Source organism: Equus caballus, chromosome 17, assembly GCF_041296265.1.
Source record: "Equus caballus isolate H_3958 breed thoroughbred chromosome 17, TB-T2T, whole genome shotgun sequence".
Taxonomy (NCBI): Eukaryota; Metazoa; Chordata; class Mammalia; order Perissodactyla; family Equidae; genus Equus; species Equus caballus.
The window spans coordinates 55,781,505-55,807,203 of record NC_091700.1 but is presented as its reverse complement, the minus strand read 5'-3'; the positions used below and the strand labels follow the sequence as shown (position 1 = coordinate 55,807,203).

The following is a 25,699-nucleotide window of genomic DNA, read 5'->3' as shown; positions in this document are numbered from 1 at the left end:
TGGGTATTAGAGCTGTAAAGGGAGGAACCCTGGAATCGATGAATTAATGTAAAGGTTTAAATATTTATAAGTTCCCTTGCAGAAAACATGTGTGAGTGGCTACAAAATTTGCACGCTTTACACTCCTTCACTGAACTCCAAGCTTCCCACTGGGGTCGATATCATCACATTTTGAAGGATAAGTGCATGTTAGTAAGAAGATTCACTTTAATGGGTCTTTTCGAGGCTTTGAATGATTATCTCATATTATTCTCAGAAACTTTTAAATATTTTTTCTTTTAAAAAGGTTTTTGCTTGTGTTCTGAATTGTGTGTTATACATTAGGCCATTTTCAACACTTCTGTAAATCTTTTTGCCCTAGTGTTACAGCAAAGGTTTTCTAAAGAACTTATTCATAAACTATGTAAAACATAGTTCACTCTTCATGTGTTATTTGTTGCTATGTTAATTATACATCTTATTTATGTTTATTCTCAATATTTATTTACTTAATTGTATAAATGAGATGATACAGTTTTTTTATCTGCGAAGTTAAGGGGTCCCCAAGACCACTCTTAGGTTTGGTGATTGTTAGAAGGACTCACAGAACCTCCTGCAAGCTGTTTTACTCCTGGTTATGGTTTATTACAGTAAAACAATACAGGTTAAAACCAGCCAAGGGAAGAGGCATGTGGGGCAGAATCCAGGAAAGTTCCAAGCATGAAGTTTACAGTTGTCCTCTCCCAGTGAAGCAAGCCATGGACAGCACTAGCTTGTGTGTGTGACAACACTCACAGATTATTGCCCATCAGGGAAGCTCACCCAGGCCTTGGTGTCCAGAGTTTTTACTGTACACCAGTAAAACCATTTACTGATGGTTGAACCCCTGCTTGACTGACCTCAGTTTCCAACCCCTCCAGAGGTCAAGCTGACCCAACACCCCCACCATAAATCACATTGTTAGCATAGACTACTTGGTGTGGCCCTGTGCCCCCCAGTAAACAAAGACACTCTTATCAGGCAGGACATTCTAAGGGCTTAGAGAGTACCTCACAGGGGCAAGACCTTAGTTGGGTAAACGTAATCCTTTACCACAGAGTATGCCAGCTATTTTTCCCAGTCCATTTTGTTTTCATATTATTCATTTAAAATTATTTTAATTATATTATGACATATATTACCCATGAGAGAATATATCAAATACATGATATGATTTAATGATATAAATCAAACACCTGTAGCCAAAAAAATGGAACATTACTAATACTTTAGAGACTTATATATGACCGTTTCCAGTCTTCTCCCCTTTCTTGTGAGAATTAACCTTATCCTGAGTCGTGGGTGAAATATTTCCTTCCTTTTCTTTATAGTTTGACCAACCATGTACATGTTCCTAAACAATAAGTTGTTTGGTGTTTCTTTTTTTCTTTTTTTTTTGGCTGAGGAAGATTCACCCTGAGCCAACATCTGGTGCCAATTTTCCTCTTTTTGTAATGTGAGCCACTGCTACAGCATGGCCACTGACGGACGAGTGCTATAGGTCCATGACTGGGAACCCGAGCCCTGAAGCAGTGTGCGCTGAACTTAACCACTAGGCCATTGGGGCTGGCCCTAAGTTGTTTGGTTTTGACTTTGAATTTTACATAAATAAAATCATACCATGTTAATGTATCTACCTGTAGGATATTCATTCTCATTGCAGTTTAGTTTAACATTCTTTGAATATTATACTTTATTCATTCAACCCTTGGTTGATGTTTGGGTTGTTTCCCATTTTTTGGTGGTACCAAGGCAGGTTGTGGTAAACTATGGCCCTTAGGCTAAATCTTATCCACTGCCTATTCTTTTAAACATGATTTTATTAGAACTTAGGGCATTTGTTTACATATTCTTTATGGCTGCTTTGTGCTACAGTAGCAGAGTTATTGTGGCAGAGAATGCATGGCTCACAAAACCTAAAATATTTACTCTGTCGCCCTTTGCAGAAGAGGTTTGGTGACCCCTGCTCTAAGTCTATACCTGATCTGTGTTTGGACCAGTTTATTCTCCCACCGTTAGTGCTCCCACTCTAAACCTCACCAGGGCTTAGTGTTTTACAGGAATCTAGTGTGGCTTTTTAAAAAGTTTATCATGTTTGAGGGTTGTTAAGCTTCCGTGTTCTGATAATTTGTCTTTCTATAATTCTGGAAAATTCTCTGACATTTTCTGTTTAAATATGCTTCTTTCCTGTTCTTATTGTGATTTCCTTTTGAAACTTCAAGCAGACATTTCCTAGTATCCTTACTCATCTTCTGTGTCTCTTAACCTATTTTTCCATCTCCTTGTCTTTGTGTTTTGGATACCTTCTTTGCCAATGTCTTTTACATCATCAATTTTCTCTTTATCTAATGTCTAATCCCTATGTTGAGTTTTCAATTTCAGTAGTTTAATATATATATATATATATATATATTTTTTTTTTCTAAAAGTTCTTTTTTTCTCCCTCAAATCTTCTTGTTTCATTTTAATAATGTCTTTTTCTCCCCCTGGCCGATAATTCAAACTTTTCTTTCATTTAAAAAAATAATTATTTCATTTTCTCCCAGGATTTCTGCTTTCCTTCCTTTTAGGACAGCTTAGAAATGCTTTTAAGATTAAAAATAGGGGCTGGCCCTGTGTCCTAGGGGTTAAGTTCCGTGCACTCCATTTTGGTGGCCAGATCCAGTTCCTGGGTGCAGACCTACACCACTCGTCAGTGGCCATGCTCTGGCTGTAACCCACAAACAAAATAGAGGAAGATGGGCAACAGATGTTAGCTCAGGGCGAATCTTCCTCAGGAAAAAAAAAAAAGATTAAAAATATTTTTTTTAAAAAGATATTTCAAAGGTTTCTCTCTAGTTTGCCATACTGCCTGAGATATAAAACTATCATTTATTTCTCTTGCAATTGGTATGTTATGCCTCAGAGTATTCTGTCTTTTTTATCTTTCTATTTTCTGTGTTTTGTTATTGTATCTATAGAGTGGTTTCTTGAGTGAAAATCATTGTTTCTCAAAGTGAATCAATAATTTCAAGGATTCTGATTAATGCTACTCATCTTACTAACTTTACAATCCAGATACATCTTACCAATTTGCCTTCTCAATTTGCTTACTCCTGAGGTTGAACGTATTACATTATTCTTTTCCTTATTCTTTTTGTTGAGTTTACATACATTTTTCTCATTTTTGTATTTGGACCTCATGGTGCTATAAATGAAGGCAAAAAAATGCTCTGAATTTTGAGGCAAGTTTGTTCCCCCAGCATCCTTGCTTTTCACTTGTTTTAAGAGCTTTGACATTAGTGATTTTCCTTTTATGTTGTCAGATAATTGGTCTTTTCACATGGTTTCTGATGATTTTTATGGTTAAGAAGTTCCCTAATCATAAATGAGCTAATTTGCCACGTTAAATTTCTTTTAGTATTCCTTTTTGTTAATATTTACATTTAATTCTACAGTCACATGCAAGTTTTGTACGTGGTGTACAGATTTAGGTTGTATTCTCTCCCCATCAATTACTTATTATCTTGATCACATAGTTAATATATTTTTATGCTCTCGTGTCTACTACAGGGTTATCCTTTTATAATTCCATTAATCTCTGTCTATTACAATATCATTTAGAGCCTTAATTTCATCTTGTTCTTGGGATATTCAGGATTATACCTGTCTATAATTTCTAGCACTGTTATCACATATTTATGATGGTTTGAGTTCAGAAATGTGTGAATGAAGCTGGTGATAAGAATACAGACACTACCCTCGTTATTCATCTGTAGATGAGACATGGTATCCTCAGGAATCAGGAAGACAGTTTATTCCAGGAAAAAGGCAGATCATGTTTTCTGAGTCTTTTGAAAAAAATGTCTTTATGTGAAAATTTCTACAGACAAAATGACATAAGTTCAGCATATAAATTAGTGGGCTATTGGTAGCATGTTCTGAGGGTGTTTGAGAAGTTTCATCTCTCACTGGAGAGAAGAAATATACTAGTAGAATTTGGGGGAAACAGCATTAAATCTAATGCTGTGAAAATATCCGTATATGCCTCGGTAGTTTTTGAGAAGATCATTATGTCTTAACACTAGATATATGAAGTACCAAAAAGAAAACGTAAATAATGTTGGAATTCTCAGTAATAGCGTATTATCCCATCTAATCCATTTGGATAGTTTTGCATGAAAATTTGTATTTTCATATTCGATATTTAAGCTTTAGTTACATGCAAAGGCTATTTCTCTGGCATATTGTCTACAATATTTTTGAACAGTGAAGTGCTATTATTGCTTGCAAAAGTCTTAATGTACTGCTTAGCAGTTTTCTTAAGATATTTTTTGAACTACTTAGTGGGGCTGGGAGATATTCTACAAGCTAATAACACATGTTTAGACATATATGCACATATTGGGGCTTTATGGTTCTTGTCGTTCCAATGTGATATTTTTATAGGATACTAAACATACTTTTTTTTTTTAAATCACATGAAAACTGGCACCATTTCTATGATAGGCTAATAGCTAAGTGTTAAAAATCAACCTCAGGACCAGCATAATAATATAGGACTATTGTTTAAACACTAGTTCTAAAACTAGAGAAGGATATAGTATGCACTAATGAAAGTTTCTCACACAGTAATTATATGTTTAAAATCTCTCATTTTATGAATTATTTTTAATTTTACATATAGAACTATATCTCAAATTCTTTTCTTACCTTATACTCTTTCCCCCCCCCCTTAGCAATTTTCCTGAGCTCTTTTCGGGTGCCATATGAGGAAATCAAAATGATGATATTGGAAGTGGATGAAACACAGTTGGCAGAGTCTATGATTCAGGTAAACAAACAGGCAGAGAGCTTAAATTCCAATATTTCATTGCAAGCTTCTCATTAAATAGAAATCTGTAAGTGAAGCAAAATTCTTAAACCAAATCATTCAACTGGAAAATCATTGCTGCATAATTAGTTTTAGCATAACTTCTGCGTTGCCAGGAGATGAAACTCTGCATCTTCTCTTAACTGCAAACTAAATATAATGCTATCAAAATGATTACATTTCAATTATTTTAAATCTGTTTCTGAAAGGCAGATTGTTTAATTTTACGTATATGTTTTTGTTTTTGCTACAGTTAAGACTAGTAATACGTTAATTTAAACTTATTTGTGTATTTTAGAGCATGTTTTTCTTAGGCTTATATGTCATGTAAAGGTGTATTATTATTTGGTATAGAAAATTGAGGGAGTTTTCTCTTTAGACTTACCTCTATTAACAACTCTTACTTGAGTCATTTGTGTTCCTATAATACTAGAAGTTGTTTGCGTAGTATTTTGAATTCATTCAGAAGGCTGGAAGACTTTTTAAATGGTTTCTGCTCATGCTATTTAAGGAATCCTAGTGTGGTGCCAGAGTTATTCGCTGAATTCCACATAAGATGTCCATAATGTGTATTTTGGTAAACTTGAAGTTGGAGAATCAAACCACAAATTATATAGTGAGAGAATATTATCTTCAGTTTACTCTTTTCAACAAATGATTAAAATTTTTCTAGACATTTTAGTCCATCAATAAATGGTATCCTTAAAAGTTGTTCTTGGTTTTGCCTCTCCTATCTTGTTTTCTAATATGGTGGTCATATAATCCTGTTAGTGATTTGTTGTGTGAGTCTCTGAGACTTATAAACCACCTAATTCAACAACTCTTCTTTCAGCATTTTTTTCTCCAGCAGTTTCTTTTTCCTAGGTTTTTGTCTGTCTTATTGTTGACTGTGTATGTGCCCTGTTGTTGGGGATAGATTCCAAATTCCTTAAAGAAAATTTTTCTATTTAATACATGTTTGTATTTTTTATAATACGTTTATTAAATATTTATGGAGTAGCTTTTAACTTGATACATGAATGTTTTGGATCGTGTGGCTTTTGTTGTACAGAGGTGGGGAAACAGTGTTTGCATTTTTAAATTCATGTCCAAAGAACATTCAGCTTCATATAATTTATTCATATATTAGTTTTCTCTTCTATAACAATTTGCCACAAATGTAGTGGCTTAAAGTAACACGAATTTATTTATTTTTATGTTTTATTTTTTATTTTTTTGGTTAGGAGGATTGGCCTAGAGCTAACATCTGTTGCCAACCTTTCTCTTTTTGCTTGAGGAAGATTGTCACTAAGCTAACATCTGTGTCAATCTTACTCTATTTTGTATGTGGGATGCTGCCACAGCATGGCTTGATGAGTGGTGTTGTAGGTCTGTGCCTGGGATCAAAACCTGTGAACCCCAGGCCGCCGAAGTGGAGCATGTGAACTTAACCACTATGCCACTGGGCTGGCCCCAACACAAATTTATCATCTTACATTTCTGTAGAACAAAAGTCTGGCATGGTCTTTACTGTGCTAAAGTCAAGGTGTTGGTAGCCTTGCACTACTTTCCACAGGTTTTAGGGAAGAGTCTGTTTCTCTGTCTTTCCCATCTCCTCATGGCTGCCCACATTCCTTGGCTCGTGGACACTGCCCTTCATCTCCCAAGCCAGCAATGTTGGATGTCTCTGTTCCTTTCTTTCATAGTCGTATCTTCCTCTCTCTCTATGGCTCTGTTTCCCTGTTCCACTTTTAAGGATATATGTGATTACATTGGATACATCCAGACAATCCAGGAAAATCTCCCTATTTTAAGGTCAGCTCTTAGAAACCTTAATTCCATCTGTAACCTTAACTCCCTTTGCCACCAAACCTAATATTTTAATAGGTTCTGGACATCTTGAGGGAGGTTGGGTCATTATTTTGCCTACAACACTTAATAAATATTAAATCGATTTTATGAAAATAAAAATCTTTGGATATATGCAAAGTGTTCATATATTCATTTAAAAAGAAGAATTTCATGCTGTTTGAAGTCTTATTTTTAGTTTTAAAAATATGTTCCTAATTGTAGAATGAAGAACTTCCTATTTTTGAACAGGGCATGGAAAAAGCATTACTTTGTAATAATTATCATTTTAGTGATTTGGCTTTGTTCACTGTCATTTTATTTTGGCGTATTTAGTTATTGATTTATATATAACAAGATTTCAGTAGTATGCCATTTTTGATGTCATTTTCCCTCCTCATTCTTTACCCATTTACCTTTGTCACATCAGTCGTCGTCATCTTTTTTTCTTTTTGGTGAGGAAGATTGGCCCTGAACTGACATGTGTTGCCGATCTTCCTCTTTGTGTTTGAGGAAGATTGTACCAGAGCAAACATCTGTGCCAGTCTTCCTCCATTTTGTACATGGGATGCCACCACAGCATGGCTTGATGAGCAGTGTGTGTGTCCACACTTGGGATCCGAACCCACAGCACTGGTCTGCCAAAGCGGAACATGCGAACTTAACCACTACAGCACTGGGCTGGCCCCACATCAGGGTTCTATTAATTAATTCATTTAGCAAATATTTTCTTGTGCCCACCTTGCACAGGCATTGTATTAGGCTCAATTAGACGTAGACTTTACCTTTTTGGAATTTATAGTTTGGCAAGGGAGGTGACATTTACATATAGAATTATAACGCAAGATAAATATGGCTATATTAAAGTTGTTTTAGAACTAGATAAGGTGCTAGGTGTGTGAATGTGTGGAGGGAAGGGTACTGAGAGATTGAATATGGTGTGGATATAGAAAAGGGCAGAGGGATTGTGTGGGTAATGTAGCGAGGAGCAATTATTCTGGCAGTAGTAATACCTTGAGCTGTGAGGGAAAAGCTGGGTGTGTGGGGGCAGCTATGACGAGTTTAGTTTGATAAGACCTTAGGATTTGTGATGGGATGGGAATCTTGGCAAAGGGAGAGACAAAGGAAGGTTGGGCCTGTACTCTTACAAAGCACCATAGTTTTATTACTTTAGGAAGCAGAAATAATGAAGTGAAAAATTAATAAATTTCTGATGAAAGTCTAAAAGTTAATTATATATTAACTAAAAATATTCAAAGGGATTTGATGGTCATCCAAAAGAATGCTGAAGACATTCAGAGGCCCAGTGTAATAAATAACTCAAATAATCCAGCTGTCAACTAGAATGATGGAAAGAAAACATAACCAAGTCTTTTGGTCTCAGGCAATTTTATGTGGGAAAATCATATATCTGTGATGTTTTTATTCAGTTGGTAGCATTAATAGTGAATAATTTTTTTAGGGATAATCTTAAATTGCCGCTTTTTCTTGTTTGTTTGTTTTTGGCCAGTCAACCAAGTTTTTATCCAAAGGTACACAGTGAGTTAAAAACTTGTTCTTTGATCTAACTACTTTGATATGTAATGTTCTCTAACAGCATTTTTAACTAATAACACCTTTGGGGGATTTTTTCCCCCATAAATTTATATAGCATGATGTAGGCTTAATTATAGTTTGTACTTGCCCCTTGGCCTGTAGAGAATATACTGATGCTATAATCTGAGTTTGTGAGCACCAAATACTCTTTTTTTTTTCTTAACTTTAATATCAATACTCTAACTTGTTATAACACTATTAGAGTCAATTATATTTTGATACAGAAGTTCCATATAGACTTTATCCAAGGGACGGTTTAATCATTTGTTTTAACAGAAAAGCATAATTCTCTGTGTTCCCTTGGTCTTTCTCCATTGGAGGGTTTTTTGGGTCTAAGTGTGTGGTTTGGGAAAGCTTATGCATGGACAAAGGAGCAAGAACAACCAAATGAACCCGTGGTTTGTGGACTGCAAATGCTGCAGGCAAAAGGATGTTACAGCCCAAAGGATCTCTTTGTATGCTTTTATCTGCAAAGTATATCATTCTGTGTCTTCAATGCCTTTTCAGATTTTCTTTCACATCAGAAAATTTACTTTGTCTTTGTTTTAGAGAGAACTTCATTTTTATTATTAAAACCATAATCATGTTGGTTAGGTCTTGCAAGCACTGTCATTAAAATTCCCTTCATTTCTTTTCTATTCTTTCCCTTGCCTTTTAGTAGCAATATGATGATTTCTTTTATCCCCCTGAGTGAAGTGTTAAAATATATTTGGCTTTGCCTGAAATCTCTGACATTTAATTCCCTAAAGCTGAAATGTAATTGATCACATTTATCCAGGTGAGAAAGCTGTTCCTTTGGTATAGGTTGAATTCTTCTTTCTCAATTATGTAGCTAATCAAATAAACATTCAGTAGTGCTTGATTTGAATATATAATAACTCTGGATAGAGAAGAGGAAAGTGCTTTCAAGATGCAGAGACTGTAGCTTATGGCTTAGTATAAGGGAGGTTACCTAGAAATAATACTACAGATTAACTTCTTCACTGCTTTCCTTCCCATAGTTTATTGATAAATTTTCCTAGAACTCAAACACATTAAGTGAAGATATTTTCTTTTGGTTTTAATTTTTAGAACTTAATAAAGCATCTTCCTGATCAAGAACAATTAAATTCATTGTCTCAGTTCAAGAGTGACTATAACAACTTATGTGAACCCGAGCAGTTTGCTGTCGTGGTGAGTACTGTCTCTCAGAGGGAACTCTCTTTGGAGGGGATTTTTTATACTGTGCAAAAGCAGGGGAAAGACAATGTCCCACCTTGTCACATTATTATTACTCACAAACCTTTAATGTCCATCTTGCTTTTTTTTTAAACCTAAGGATATTTATGGGAAATTCTCTTGATTTAAAATATATATTGAAACTCTAGCCTTAAATTAAGTCCAAGGGGCTTTTAAAAACTATAAACATGATTTTTTATATTCTCCGTTTAATGTCCAAATGTAAAATGAAAACTGTATTCCTTGTGACTAGAGAGTATATTTATGATTTATTCTAGAGCTCTGTATTCCAGCATATTGTGAGAGTAGCTTCAGTTTCTCATCCTAATCACTCAGTTCAGTTCATCTCATATTTTAGACTCTGAAATTAGAAATATAGTCTCTTTCTTGGCAATGAGGGTGAAAAATGAATACTTTTAAAAAAAATCTTTGAGACACCTTGATAATCATCTTTTTCCAGCCTCCTGTTTTATAGACGTTGAGGTCTGAAGAGGTGAAAAGACTTGCCAGTGTTATATATTAGCTGTGTTGCAACTTAAAATTCAGATTTTTATCAAGCTTGCTTTCTCCTGCTTGTTCCCCCTATCATTAAATTATCATGTTGAGGTTGGTTACACTGAGTCATCATGACTATACTTTAAAATAGTGTTGTTTTATTTTTATATAAGATTTTTTTCCCTTTCATCTTCAATTATATTATAACTGACCTCCAGGGATGTGATGGAGCTGTATTTGGTATAATTGTGAAAATTTGAGTTGGCTCAGTAAATGGCTGTGTCTGCACACTGTATTTTGCATGTTGCAGGCATTTGCTGTTAACCTCCTTCCTGTCTCTTCATAAACTCATTCTACTCAGCCCTGCCTGCAGCCCCTTCCCCCTCTCCCTGACCCAAGTTCACAAAGCTCTGAATAGAACACAGAAGATGAAAAAGCAGTGTTTCCTATTTGCAGTCTTATAATTTTTATTATACAATTTTTTAACTTATTGTCTTTACAAAAATGTTTTTCATTTTTTTTTTAATCCAATTCTCCAGGGCACTCTTTTCTCCTATCCTTTTTTTAAATTTCTTTTTTCTGTCTTGCCTTGCTTGCTTTATTTTCTGTTACCTATCACTTTGTTTTTCCTTTGATCCCCATTTGATGCTCTGCTTGCAATGTCTTCCATATGAGAATAAGTGAATAAGGGAGAATTTGCATTAAATTTTTAACCACAGACTACTTAGAGTTTTGGTTTTTGCCCATCCTTTTTGAGTCTTGAATGAGAATCATAAAATGTAAAATTATAATTTTGAAATATTTCCCATGCACATTACAACTGAAACACAAGCTTACATGAAAATGTCTATTTCACAAGTAACTTTTTATGTTGCATATCATCACAGAAGAGATTTATGATGATTCCCATATTCTAGTGATTGTCACAGAAGAATGAGCTCAAACTTGCAGATATTTTAGGTTTATTTAAAATAGCCAGGTTATGCCCTCCTTTGAAAATCTAGAGTCTACATCAAAAGATCTATGATTTACAAGCATTGTACTTGTAGGGGTCAGAAAGTTAAAACAACTATATTTCCAGATACCAGGGCTAGAGGTTATAGTTTTGGTTTTAAGATAGAGATAGGCCACTTCTGTTTCAGGACATGTCAATTCAAACTTGACTTTGAATACACACATTCAATGCCAGGTCATACTTGACTGCAAATGGAATATAATGTGGAAAGAGGAATGCTGTTGAAAAACATCTGCTATGGACAATATGAACAGTGCTTTACCATCTGTTGATTATGAATATTCTTGAACGCATTGTTTTAAGTTCTGGTTTGTGTGGTACTAACACTTTAAAATATAGTTTTTTTGGTGAAGAAAGGAGAAAGTAAGTTGAGGGAAAAATGAGAACTTCTTACATTCTTTCTTTTGTCAAATAGTAACGTTCTTCAACTTTACCTTTTTCCATTTTAACTTTTCACCATTCCCAGTCTGGCTCGCCCTACTCCTTACTCCCTCCCTCCAAATGAAGGGAAATTTGCTTAAAGTTGCAAACAGTACTTGAGAATTACCAAAAAGAGTGTGTGGAACAGTGTGGAATGCCTGAAACTTTTTGTTCTTTCTGAAATAAAAGCTCCATTTTAAGTTTGCTAATTCAATAAGGAGTCATATGTTTTCAATTTATCAACATGATATAAATAATAGAATAATTGGGTGGTTTTAGGAAATTGATTATAATTGGCATGCATATTTCTGTAAGATTTCCATAACACTAAGTTTTACTTTCAATGAAACAATGAAAGTACATTTGCATCCAAGATGGGCAATTAACTTGAGGGAAACTAACTGCAGATTCCTTCAAGACTTTTATCTTAAAGGAAAACATTTACTTTTTAACTAATCCTAGATTCAAAGTACTCATCATTTCTGCCTGAAAAATCACCAGAGTCTGCATGCGGGGAATAGTCAGTTTGGGGATAACCTTTGCTCCTCCCCACACTGAGCTAGGGCCAAAGCTTCCCTTTTCATTTAATTTTCACCATACAAAAACTTGCTCTTAGCTCTGTTTCAACTTCAGGCTCTCTAGACTGATATTATGATTTCTGGCATTGTTTTTATTTTAACAACAATCAGTTAAAACTTGACAGTTGTTACTTGCCAGTCAGTTTAACTTTATTTTATCCAATTATGTAAATTCATTAATTTGATTCATGTGAATTACAGATTTCTCAGAAAGGTGTGTTCTGTTTAAACAAACATCCAAATTTGATACAATGGCTAAATTCACCACAGTTGTTTGCATTATATAATCAACTTTAGTTGTACACAAGAATTATGTAAAATAATGAATAAAAAGCAGCTCTACCAGGACATTGGTGTTAGTTTATGTTATTTTCTCTTTAAATGAAAGGCAGTGTGCAAAAGCAGCACATCCAAAATGTTAGTAACCAGTGTTAGTTACAGAGCAATTAGAATATATAAAATATAACATGTAAATTAAAAATATGTTTTACTTTTATCGTATATTTCTTACGTACGACTTTCCAGACCTCTATGTCCCCTACAGTGTGGTATACAAATGTGCTATTCAGAAATATTATGGTAATATCCATTAAATCATATGTCCTTGATGGTTTCTTTCAACCACTATTTGATATATCTATATTCTCTCCAGGTTTGCTGTAATAGACTATCGTATCCACTTTTGTTTCTCCCTCGAAATTGGAAGCAAAATTCTTTAATGTTGATACTATTTCTATTCCTAAAAAAATAATCTTAAATGTGAGAATACTAGATCTGGATACTTTTATGGGTACCAAGGGTTTAGTCATTGATGTATTATTTCTAGTAATTCAGCATCTTAAGGTCTTGAACGAATTCTCCTTGTAGTCCTTATGACTTGGGCACTGGCTGATTTGAGCAGGACAGTTGTCAAAGTGTTCTAGAGCTGGCCCTATCCCTGCGTTGTAGTCTAGTTGTGCTGGTGACGTGGTGGTGGGTGGGCTGGTATCTTTTAGAATTGACATCCAATGCTATGAATTCAGGGCCTAATAGTTTAATGATACTATAGACTTTTGTTTTTGTAGCTGATTATAGTGTATTTATATGTCCTCTGTTTTCTGGGAGAAACACATTAGCAAATCTGAACAAGCTGTCATTTAATGCTGAGAGACTAAGGGTTCTGGTCAAATGCTACTTTAGGGGGGTGCTCTGGGAGGTGGTCCATTTCTGTCTTATTTTGTGTGACTTGAAATGGATGAACCACTTGGCATTCTGATTTTATTTGTTGGTTTACGTTCTGGGCAGAGGACGCTGAGTACTGACTGACATGCTTAATTTGAAATATTCTTTTCCCTGCACAGTCCAGGACAAAACTTTTTTTGTTGAGAAATCAGTTTCTATTTGGCATGCCTAGTAGCTTCATGCTTTATTCAACTTAATTTTCTATCAATATGATTAAGAAATGAAAACATATTTCTTAGGAACTCTCAATCATTGAATCAATTGCCTGTCTCTTTTCTCGGATTCCTTCCTTCTCTCTTCAGCCCCAATACCTCCTCTTTCATCCTCCCAAAATATTGCCTATTTACCAAAGGTTGGTTGCTATTGAGTAGAACCTGATTTTAGTTGTATGACTGCATCTCGTACATTTGCAGTGTTTCTTTGATCAATAAACCATTAGGTAAAATCACTGTGCTCACAGTGGCATGGTTTAACCATGTGAGAAATAAGATATGTAAATATTCAATGGGATCAGAAGATTAGCTCAAGTTTGAAAAGAGGTCTAAAATTTGCATTTTAAACTTGATGCACTAGACTTTCTTTGATTAAAAATTCTAGGTTTTTGAGTATTTGTCTCCGTGTTATTTAATTCTGTTAAGCAGCTGTTCTTCAAAGGAATCAAACGTTTATAGGAAGATTGAATTGAACAAATGTCCTGTTTGTGTACTGTATTTTGATCTGCCACCATTTGGTGTCACTGTAGGGCAGGGCTTTTAAACTTTGTTCAGTAGAGGGCTCCATTATTTTTAATCAAAAAATGTTGTAGGAAGTTCATGCATATTTCTGTGCATTCAAAATGCCTCATTTTAAAATGCACCCTAATATTCTTGTTGTAAAACATTCAAATAACATATAAAAATATTGAATACAAAGTGGAAGTTCCTTGTCTCCCACTACCTCATTGCATTCTATACAAATGATCGTTTTTAACGTTTTGTTGAACTCCCAAATCTATTTCTTAGTATTTACAAATGTATGCACATTTCGTGTGCACATTTAAAAAATACATTATTCTGTAACTTTTCAGCATAAAATATATTTCAGAAATTTTTTTCATGATGCACTGCACTGTTTTTGAAATCTTATGTGCTATTTCATGGTCTGTACTATGACTTTTTCTTTTAACCATGCCCTTAGTGAGGGATCATTAGTTCTTGTTTTGCCCTGGGTTTTAAAAAAATAATTCTGTATACATCTTTCTATATGTATTTGAAGGCAGTGTATATAGCAGTTATGAGCATGGACTCTGGGTTTAAATCCTAGATTGACCTTACTAGCTGTATGATTTGGGGTATTCATTTTTTTGGACATCACTTTCCTTCTTTATGAAATGGGACTGTATGAGTTTCTATTGCTGCTGTAACAAATTACCACAAACTTAGTGGCTTAAAAGAACAGAAGTTTATGTTATAATTCTGGAGGTCAGAAGTCCAAAATACACCATCAGTGCTGTATTCCATCTGAAGGCTCTAAGGGGGAATTTATTTCCTTGCTTTTTCCAGTTTCTAGAGGATGCCCATATTCCTTGTTCATGGTCCAGGATCACTCTGACTTCTGCTTTTGTCATTGCATCTCCTTTTCTGACCCTCTCCTCCCCTCTTATAAGGACACTGGGGTTATGTTGGGCCTACCAGGATAATCTCCCTGTCTCAAGATCCTTAGTTTAATCACGTCTGCAAAGTCCCTTTTGCCATGTAAGATAACATATCCAAAAGTTTCAGGGATTAGTTTGTGGCCATGTTTGGGGGAATCATTATTCTGCCTACCACAGGGACAATAATAGTGCCTACCTCCATCTCATTATTCTGAGTATTAAACAAATTGCTGTAGTGAATATGTGTAAATCATCTTATAATCATAAACTCACTATAAAGGTTAGCTTCTGTTTTGGGTATTGTTATGTCTCTAGGAAAGAGTCCCAGAATTTGAATGGCTATACCAGAAACTATTTTTATTCTTTATAGTTACTGCCAAATTGTCCTTCCAGGAGGCATGTCAATTTACACTTTTATGAACAATATACTTGAAGATTCTTTTTCTTACACCATCACCAATACTTAATATTACCTTTCCTTTTTCAGTTGATTTTTTTCTTTATATTTCCTGATTATTAAATTTCTTCTTAGTATTGCCTATTAGTGTCTTTTATTTTCCTATTATATATTTTTCCTTATTGTTTATAGGAACTCCTTATATCATCTATATGTTACTGCTTTGTAAATACTTGCAATTTTTCTCATGTGCCTCTCATTCGTCTTTCAGCTTTTATTTATGATGTCTACTGTACCTTGTGTTTTTGAAGTTTGGGTTTAAAAGTGAATTGAGATACACAAGACCCATGTTACTCACTGATGGGAATGTGTCCTGTGTATTGGGACAAACTTTGTCTTGGTACCTAATAAGAGCATGGGAAATCCAGATTGATTGATTAAATCTTTAGTTATAAGGAACATCTTGTAAAGATGTAAAATGAAGAGTGAAATGCCAGTGAATGTCCTTTTCACTGGCTCCCTAAAATCCTTCAGTTGCTCCTCATAACTTTTACATGGATGTTGAAATTCTTAGACTAGTATTAGGCCTTTAAAAAAAAACAACAACTTCATTGAGGTGTAATTGATGTACAATAAAATGCACATATTTAAAATGTAGAACTTGATTCATTTTGACATGATTACAACCATGAAACCATCACCATAATGAAGGTAATGAACATACCCATCACCCCAAAATGTTTCCTTTTCCCTCAGGCCTCTCTGTTATCCGCTCCCTCCTACCCATCCACCTAGCATTTGGTCTCTAATAAAGCAATTCCTGCCATCCCCTCCTACCTCTTGTCTAACTTTTCCCCTGTTCATCTTTTCTCAACAACTTGCTGTGTTCTGTAGGCACTGTGCTCAGGCCTGTTAATATGCTTCCTTTCCCCGTTCTTTTGCTTTGAGAAAGCCTGCTCTGGAATGCTTTCCCTAGCACTTCTGTTATTCCCTACAAAATCCAGTATCCTTCCTCTTTGTTACCATAATGCCCTGTCCATACCTCTAAATGGCTCTTATTATCCTAAATATAGTGTTATTTTACACGTCAGTCTTCATTTATGCTCAGAAGTTTTTGATGGGCTGGAGTGTGTCATGCTCGTGTTTATATTCCCAACACATGACACAGCTTCCAGCATGTAGTGGAAACATGATATTGGCTAAATGAATGTATGAAATAAGGAAGAGATGAACAGAAAGGAGGGAAAATATATAGCAAGAACAATAAAAACAAAGTTTGAAAATTTTTTTAAGGTTCACAGCAAAATTAGGGGGAAGGTACAGAGATTTCCCATAAACTCACTCCCCCCCCCGCCCCGCCATGCACTGCCTCCATATTATCAACATCGCTCACCAGAGTGGTACGTTTATTACAATTGATGACCCTCCATTGGCACATCATAATCACCCTAAGTCTATAGTTTGCATTAGAGTTCACTCTTGGTATTCTACATCCTATGGATTTGGACAAATGTTATAATGACATATATCTATCACTGTGGCATCATATAAAGTATTTGCATTTCCCTAAAACCAATATTTTTTTAAATCACTTTTTAAAATAAAAATGAGTATTTGAGATAATTATTTAAAGTTTTCTTAAAATGAATCTCTAGAGAATGACTTCTCTGTAGGTGAGAATGGCTCAATTCAAAAGTAGACCAAGTAACCAACACTTCTGAGCATGAAAGTCTGAATTTACACTTAAAAAAAAAGTAGAACAGGGGCTGGCCTGGTAGCACAGCGGTTAAGTTTTCATGTTCTGCTTCGGCGGCCTAGGGTTCGCCGGTTTGGATCCCGGGTGCAGACCTATGCACTGCTTGTCAAGCCATGCTGTGGTAGGTGTCCCACATAGAAAGTAGAGGAAGATGGGCATGGATGTTAGCTCAGGGCCAGTCTTCCTCAGCAAAAAGAGGAGGATTGGCGGCAGATGTTAGCTCAGGGCTAATCTTCCTCAGAAAAAAAAAAACCCGTAACCATCCTATGTGATTCTGCCACTTAACTTGTACACTTGTCACAGTATTTGACTGTTCTCCTGATACCACACCAGCGTTAGACTTGGGAAATGATCCTTCTTTAACTCAGAAGACCATGTTGTTTAAGTCTGAGAATACTCAGTGTACCCTATACAGTACTTCTTTTGGTATTCAGTGGTTTTATTTTCTAAAAGGTGCTGGAGAAATTGTGATTTGATGTAAGAATCATGGCTTATGGAAACACCTTCAGAAAAGACTGAACAAGATAGATGAGGAAGCTGAAAGAATATCTCCACTGAGCCATCGCTGTCCCAGACTAAATGCCTCCAAGTCTTTCTTTCATTCCTTAGGTGTTGATTATTTCAAATGCTTTGCAAAGGTCCAGATATAAAATCACTCATGTTTCACAGATTATCTCTTTAAAACTTAACAAAAGACATGGAGTTAGTATGATATAATTTCTTCTTCAAGAACTCTTTTTGGCTTCTTGTAATTACTACTTCCTTTTCTCATTAATAATTCATCTTCGCTCTTGTCTGTCAATGAGAAAAATCTTGCCAATCTCTCCTCCTGGAAAATAGAAGTTCTGTTCATCTTCTGTTGTTTTTTGGTACCTGTCCACTTGTCCAAGATCTCTCAGATTTCATGATGCTTTAGATAGCAATCTCATCTGCAAATCTTTCACTACCTAGGGAGGACATTTGTTTAGAATAATAAACTATTATGACTGTGTTCAGAGCTATTTACATCTTAGAGGTCTGCTCGTCTTAATATCATAAGCATTCAGCTGTTAATCGGTTATTCTTGTCACTTTTCTTTGCAACCTTCTTGATCTGCTTCTACCAGTTTCCAGGACTTAATATAGGCTCACTAGCACAGATGGGTTTTCTTTCACCTAGTTCAGGGCTTATTAATTTAGCTTGCTTTTGCTTATCATTGATTTGTAGCCTAAAATTCTTCAGACATTTAATACTTCTATAATTTTTCTTATAGTCTGATTTCTGCTTTCCATCTCCTTCAGCAGTCTGGGTCAAAATAGTCACGATGCCATTTGAATTTTTAAACTTTTAGAAATTTTGTTGGTTTAAGTAGTTAAAATCACTTGTCAGCTGAAAAATATCTTTACCTTGCACATCCTATTATTTTCTCTGAAGATCTTATTTTCCTCACAGATTTCTTAATTCTTCCTACACATGACACGATGGAGGTAGACATTGACAAAACTCTTAAAAGGGCTTTTACATCTTTTCTTTATGTGTTTAACAGGTAGTATAAAATAATTTGTAACAGATTTATCGATTTAAATGAATATACTAAAATTCACAGAAGATTAGAGGCTTTTTGATGGTTGAACTTAACATGGCTTCACTGCTGATAGATCGAGTATATTTAAGTACCTTTCTAATATTGATTTGACTCTCATTAGATGATTCTAAGGGAAATGGCTCCAGGTAGCAACTATTCTATTAATGTAGGTGTCAGTCTTTTGGTGTTACAGGGCCTTGGATTGCCAGATATTTTATGGATGAACTTAGACCTTGAGATTATGTTGATAACTATACCACTGTCCGATACGTTCTATTTGAATATCTTGTGTCCTTGGTTCAGCAAAGGTTCACTCATTCATTCATTTATTCGACAAATATTTATTGAACACCTGCTATGAGCTGGGTGTTGTTCTAGGCTCTGAGTTTACTGCAATAAACATGTCTCTTTCTTCTTCTTGGTCCTACCTTTTAGTTGAGTTTAGTAACAGTATACACATAAACAGAAATTTAATGTAATATTAAGTAATAAACACTCCTCAGGAAGTGGTGGGCTGAGGGTAGCATATGTGTGCGTGATTAATATAGTTAGAGAGGGCCTCTCTGAAGAGGTACTGTTGGAGCAGAAGTCTGAGTGACTTTAGTTAGCTGTCTAACTATCTTGGGGAAGCATGTTCTAGACAGAGGAGACCAGAAGCACCAAGGCTTTGAGTGACAAGTGAGTTTGGCACAATTGAGGCCAGTAGCTGTGGCAAAGTGAATGAGGGGGAGGGAGACTAGAGGTAACATTAGTGAGGCCTCCAGGAACTTGCAGCCGTGGTGTGAGGCATGTGGACCTTACTCTAAGAAAGCCATCAGAGAGTTTTAAACAAAGAAGTGAAATAATCAGATTGATGCTTTAGATTTAGATCTATTATTCTGGTGGCTATTTGAGGAACAGGTTGTGGGATGGGAGCATAAATGGAAGCCAATGGCCAGTTAACATGCTATTACAGTGATCTAATTATTAATGTGACAAATAATTGGGGCCTCACAGACTGGATGGCAGTGTCACTGGTGAGAAGTCATTAGAGTCTGCATATATTTTGAAAGTAGAGGAGACAGGATTCCTCATAGATTGGATTTAGGGGGTGAGAGGAGTCAAGGATGGTTCCAAAGTTCTTGGCCTGTGCAGTTAGAAAGATAGAAGTTTCTGTTTACAGAGATGAGGAAAAGACTTGAAAGAGAAGCAGCTTGTGGGAGGGAAGATCACTTGAAATGTCTGTAGACGTCCAAGTGGACCTATGAAGCATGCAGTTGGGACGTGAGCTGGGAGTTCAGGGCTGGAGGAATAGATAAATGCCACACTAGGTGGGATTTACAGCTATGGGACTGAATGAGATCACCTAGGGAGTGAAGTAGAAATGTAACACAGGAAGCAGTCAAGGGCAAGGGGAAATATGCAAACCTTACTGTTTTTCTCAGTCTTTTCCCTAGAGTGGGACTCATCATCAGCATAGTTTTATTTGTTTCTGCTGCTACCACCTCTCTGAGGAAAATTGCCATCCCTGGTCTAGGGAATTGTACAAGGTGATTTTATAATATGACACTATTGCAGTTTGTTTCAAATGCGAAGCAAGAGCAGGAGTGAGAGGGCTGTTTGGCATTTGTAGGATATAATTCATCAGGGATCTTTGGAAAGAAGCTATTGGTCATGAGAATATGTGTCTGTGGAAAGAAAGAAAAAACTACTTTTGCTGTCGTAGGACAGAAAATGGAGTTATCTCTAATACATCATCATAATAAATGCATTGTGCCTATATTACGACCTAAGATAAAGTTAAAATGCCAAAAGTGTGCAAGCCTATTTCTTGATAAAATAACTCGTTTAATCAAGGGATTGAGTGCATTTAGTTCAAATCTACATCAAAATAGTAATATCAAATCCTGCCATTAAGAGGAAAAATCACTCACATACTACCAATTGTGTTCTCAGTGGAGTGGGAGGATAAGTGGAATTGAACTCTGAATGAATTCTCTTATGAGCTTTTGTTACTCTTGTTCCCTTGAAATTAGTAGAATGTCAGCTATATTAAATAACTGTGCAGTTCCTTAATTTATTAGAACTAATAAAAACACAGCATGATCAGAATAATATGCTATTTCATTGAGTCGCTGACTCTGATGAGCTTCTCAAAAAGTTTGAATTTTCAACTGTGATTTATTTTGATCTTCCCCATGTTTTTCACTTTGACGTAAAAGGTACAGAATTTTGCTTGTGTTTTATATAACGTACATGTAAAAAGTATGAAAGAATTTGATAATATTAAGAAATAATATCTACCTCAATTTATCTTTAACACAGTCTGTTCTTAACATAACAGCTAGTGACTTAAGTCAGATAATATTCTGTGTCTGCCTGTAACCATCTGGTAGCTTCTTACCTGAGAGGAAAATCCTAAATCCTCGCAATTGTTGACGAGGCTCTACATAATCTGCCACTGCCTTGGTGTTTCTTACCTCATCTTCTACCACTCTCCCCTGGCTAACTTAGCTGTAACCACATGACCTCTGTTCTGTTCTTCAAACATGCCAATTACATTCTTGGGGGTTTTATACTTGCTCTTGGGGGTTTTATATTTACTCTTTACTTTCCTTGGACCTTGCTTCCTCCAGATAACCAAATGGCTTGCTCCCACGTCCTTCCGTCTTCTGTTCGTATGTCAACTTCTGGAGGGCTTCTCTGAGAACTTTGTTTAAAACTGCATGCCCAGTTGCCCACAGCACATCTTTCTCTCTTCCCTGCTTATTTTTTCCCAAGTACTCATATTCTCATTTACTGTATTGTGTTCTGTCCATTAACCTGCCTATTAGTCTATCATAACAATGTCCATGAGAGCAGGAATCATTCTCTCTGGTATCTATTGGTGAATTCCTAATGTCTTGAGTAATAATCTCGCATTTAATAAGTGCTCAATAAATATGTGATGAATACATAACTTTCCCTAAGGTACTTTATGATTTATTTTAGATCCTGAAAAGCTGGAACCATTTTCCTACTATTGAAACATGAATCGAGGCTAAAACAACTTCATCTTGGTATTCCAGATTGCTTCAAAAATCCTTTATTGCACTTCTAGTCTAATTAGACAGATTTGGGTTTGAATTCTTAATTTACCATATACTGGCTATGAAACTTTGGACAAGTTTCTTAACACTCCTCAATTTAATTTTCTTTCTTTATAAAATGCATGTGAATTTAGAACCTATCTCATTAGGTTGTGGTGAGGTTTAAAGGAGAGCATGCATGTGTGTAGTCAATAATAAGTGCCCAATTATGTTAGCTGCTATTATTATCATCATATTTTTATTTTGAATGTTTTCTTCTCATCTGTCTTGATCAAATTCAGGACCCACTTTCTTTCTTTGGAGCCATTTCCTACTTTACAGTTAGAATTTTCTCTCCCATTGTGCTGGGAACCTCTAGCATATTTTATATACGTGCTTTTGCTCCCATTGCTGTTTTAAGAGTTACTCTCTTAGTGTTATGGACAACCTCATAATTCTAGATCCAACATAAGTCCTTTCATTTCTCATGTTGTATGTTCTCGACCTGGGGCAGCATTTCACCCTGTTTGCTTTATCCACTTTCTTGCTTTTCTTTCTTCTGGTTCCCATGTGCTTCTTGTGTGACTACTTCCCTGGCTCTTTTCTCATTTCTTCTAACACTTAAATCAGCATCTTACATTCTGTCCTTTCCTCTCATTCCTTTTAATACCCTCCTCTCTCAATGATTACATCCACCCCAAAATTACTTACTAGTAGCTCCCTTTGAACAATTTTTAATTCTTTCAGAATTTTTTCACTTTGGCTTTTAAATACATACTTTAATCCCTTACAAAGAAGCAAAAGGGATGAGTTAGGGGTGATACATAAAGGTAAGTACTGACTGATGAACATTTCAGTTATGATCAATTATCATGACTCTCAGATCTTATGCTGAGACACCATTCTGGAGTATTTGTTTTCTGTTCATGGGAACAGCTGTCCAGAATAGAATTCAAATTACTGAAAAACTGATAAGGATACTCTTCTCTTCTATATTAGTTGCATGTGTTGGAGCCAGAATTATGAGCTAAAAGGTTTCTACTTCTAGCTCTCTGACTAGGTATATCCAACTGAGGACCTTAACCTTAGGAATCCCCTGAAATTGAAGTCATCCAGTTGCATACAATAACAGCTTGATGGTTATTATAGAAAGTGTGCTCAAGGACAAAAAAAAAGATTCTACAAGTTCATGTTAACTATATGCGATATTCCAAAACAGCAGGTTAGCCTTCTGCTTGTAAATCATCTCATGCAATGGGAGAGCTAGAGGTGATTAAGATCTTGCTCTATGTTAGTGTAGTCTGATTATTTTCTTAATATGGTATCTGAGACTTGTTACACTTAGAAGATGAGAGTTTGGATAACAGGAGCAGGAAGCGAGATTAATTTTGGAGTGTCAGGTCAGTGACATAAGTATTGCACCAATTGAGCAACTGTGGAGCAGCCAAGTAATTACATGACCGGTACACTATTTGACTTTTGTACAGTGATGTACAGTTCACAAAGTATGTTTATATACATTTATCTGATAGATCCCTCACAAAAGCCCCTTAGGGTTGCAAGAACTGAAACTCCTATAGAATTAGGTGACTTAACCAGGAAGCCTCACAACTCATAAATAGAAGAGGATTCAAATGCAGGATTTCTGACTCCGTATTTCCATGTTGTGTTTTGTCTCCACTGTATCATGTGGTTTCTAGACATGAGCCTTGGTCTACTGGCAAAGAAGTGGATGGATACAGGAGGTGGAAAAAAGGCAGATGAATGCAAAAGGAAAGATTTTTAAAGATAAGACTTGAGCCTACTTTGTGTTTTAGCTCAAGACCAGTTCTATCTCGGCTTTTCTTTACAAAAACCAAATACTAACCATTTTTTATCTTCAGAAACTCAGGGCCCAATAGGAGGGAAATCCTCCGTCTTTCCTTGAAGAGCCTGGTGAGTGTAGATGTTTCTGGAAAGTGAACTACCTTGTCTGGCTCGTTACTCTTTGTGCCTGACCACTGACTTCATTTGAGAAGCCTTTCCCTCATTTTTTGTCCCCTGGTTGACAGGGAACTGGAACTCTGATGCTAAAGATAAGGGCTCTTGAAAACTTCTGAGATACCCAGAAGCAATTGTATAAAGTTTTATTTAACTTAATTTGCAATGTGGCTCCTGGGACAGAGGGTGGCGGTGTTTTAGTCCTGCATTTATTCGGTTCGTTATAGTACTTGTCTGACGTTTTTTCCCCCTCTTAGCTTATATTTTTATTTTGTATTGAATTGTATGTTTCATTAAACATCCTTATCTTTCATACCAGACTTGGCTGTTTTGAAAGGATAAATGTGTTTGTTTTCTTCTCTCTAACATTGGGTCAAGTTTCCTGTCCTGCAACTCAGCTATTATCCATTATTACTGCTATTTTTCTTTCTTTACCAAGGATGCCAATTTTGTATCCAAGTCCACATATTATATTTATTTAAGGGATGGGCTAGGAAACAGCCAATGTGATTTTTTTCCCCCCTTTAGTGAAAAGTTAGTGTTAATTTATGTACCACCAGCATCACCCCTACCAAATCATTTGACGTATTATTATAATTTTTCCAAATTCCTATCTGCTAGGAAAATCTTATTCTCTTTGTGTATGTGTATATGTATGTATCCTGTACCACATATAGTGCATTGACTTATGTTTATACACTAAATAGTTATGATTTAGTATAAATTTTAATATGTTCAAGAGTTTTCAGAGTTTGTGGCTTTATGCTGAAACTGTGATTGGACCAGTATTTATTCTATCAATTCTTTGTTCATTGATGTCACATTATGTGTTTCTTCCTATAGTAACTATGTGACATTATTGGAGTTTTATGCTATGGGCAAGTAGAGTCTTTCTATCCTACTTTATCAATGTTTTCTTTGTAAGTAGCTCCCCTTGGAACACTAGCCACAGTAAAGCACCTAAATCATTCTGATCAATTGAATGCCAGTATGTTCTGAAAGGATTTAAGCTTCCAGCAGCTTTTGTATTATAGATTTCCTTGACACTATCTTTGTTTATGCTTTTCCTAAGTTCTGACCCAGAGTTTTTTTAAAACGTTCTATATTTTGAGTGTAATTAAGAGAAATCTAGTTCAGTTAGCTTCATGACAATCCATTGCTTTATTGCTTAATTGTCTGTTTTCTGTTCTATTCTCATTCTATTACTTTAGCACTTTTTTTTTCCTTGTTTACTTTTCTCAGTTTTTCCATTAAGAGAGGCTATATCTACTGTGTTCTTAGCCCCTTATTTTCTTACTGGATTTTTATAACCTCCTTTGGAACCATTCGTGATTCTGACTGTTGGCTTTAGTAATTACCTCTCTTGCCAGTTAAAGACTACTTTTTTATCAACTTTATCCCCCCTCAAATGCAGATTCCCACCTATTTTTCCTAATCATGGGTCTTAGCTATACCCTAATCCTTTGTTAATGTCTCCTGTCTGAATCCTACCTTCACACGTCCTCTGTCTCATCACACCTTAGTCAGTATCCGCATAGTTCTCCATTCTGTCTGAAATGCAGACCACAGACCTGGCCTTTCTGGCATCTTCGGACAAAGCAATAGACACACTTTATTACTGAAGGGCAGAGGAGTTGCCTGAAAATGTATCACAGTGATTTGATTTGAATGCTCCCCAAACTCACCCACCAAATCAATGGCTTGAACAGAAGCATGAACCCAAACACCAAATGAGTTTCTGAAAGGCCATTGATTTGTTTTTAGAAGTCCCTGAATGAATTTTATTTGTCTTAATGTAGAAACAGAATAAAAGCTGTGAACAATCAATGCTAAGAAACACAGCAAGGTGTCATTCTTAATGGGCCTGGGTTTGGAATGAGTACAGAAACGCCTTTGCCATTAATACCGTGGCATCAGAGAAAGAGCAAGAATTTGTAAAATGGCATAGGAGAAATTAAAGTCGGGGCAAGGAATTGTCATGAAAGAGTATCTGGGGAGAGTTATTTTAAAATATGAGCTAGTTAGCAAATCTTGCAGGAAAAAGGCCCTCTCATTCTTCATTACTTTTGAATAAACTAATCT

General features: G+C 35.7%; 1 protein-coding gene across 3 annotated transcripts in view; it reads left to right on the top strand.

The window, feature by feature from the left end:
* Positions 1–25,699, top strand: part of DIAPH3 (diaphanous related formin 3) — a 484,080-nt gene that overhangs the window by 229,380 nt on the left and 229,001 nt on the right. For all 3 annotated transcript variants that reach the window (XM_070240326.1, XM_070240325.1, XM_070240327.1), the window contains 2 exons: positions 4,737–4,831; positions 9,365–9,466. In XM_070240326.1, the coding sequence (XP_070096427.1) occupies positions 4,737–4,831; positions 9,365–9,466 (197 nt within the window). The remainder of the gene's footprint in view (positions 1–4,736; positions 4,832–9,364; positions 9,467–25,699) is intronic.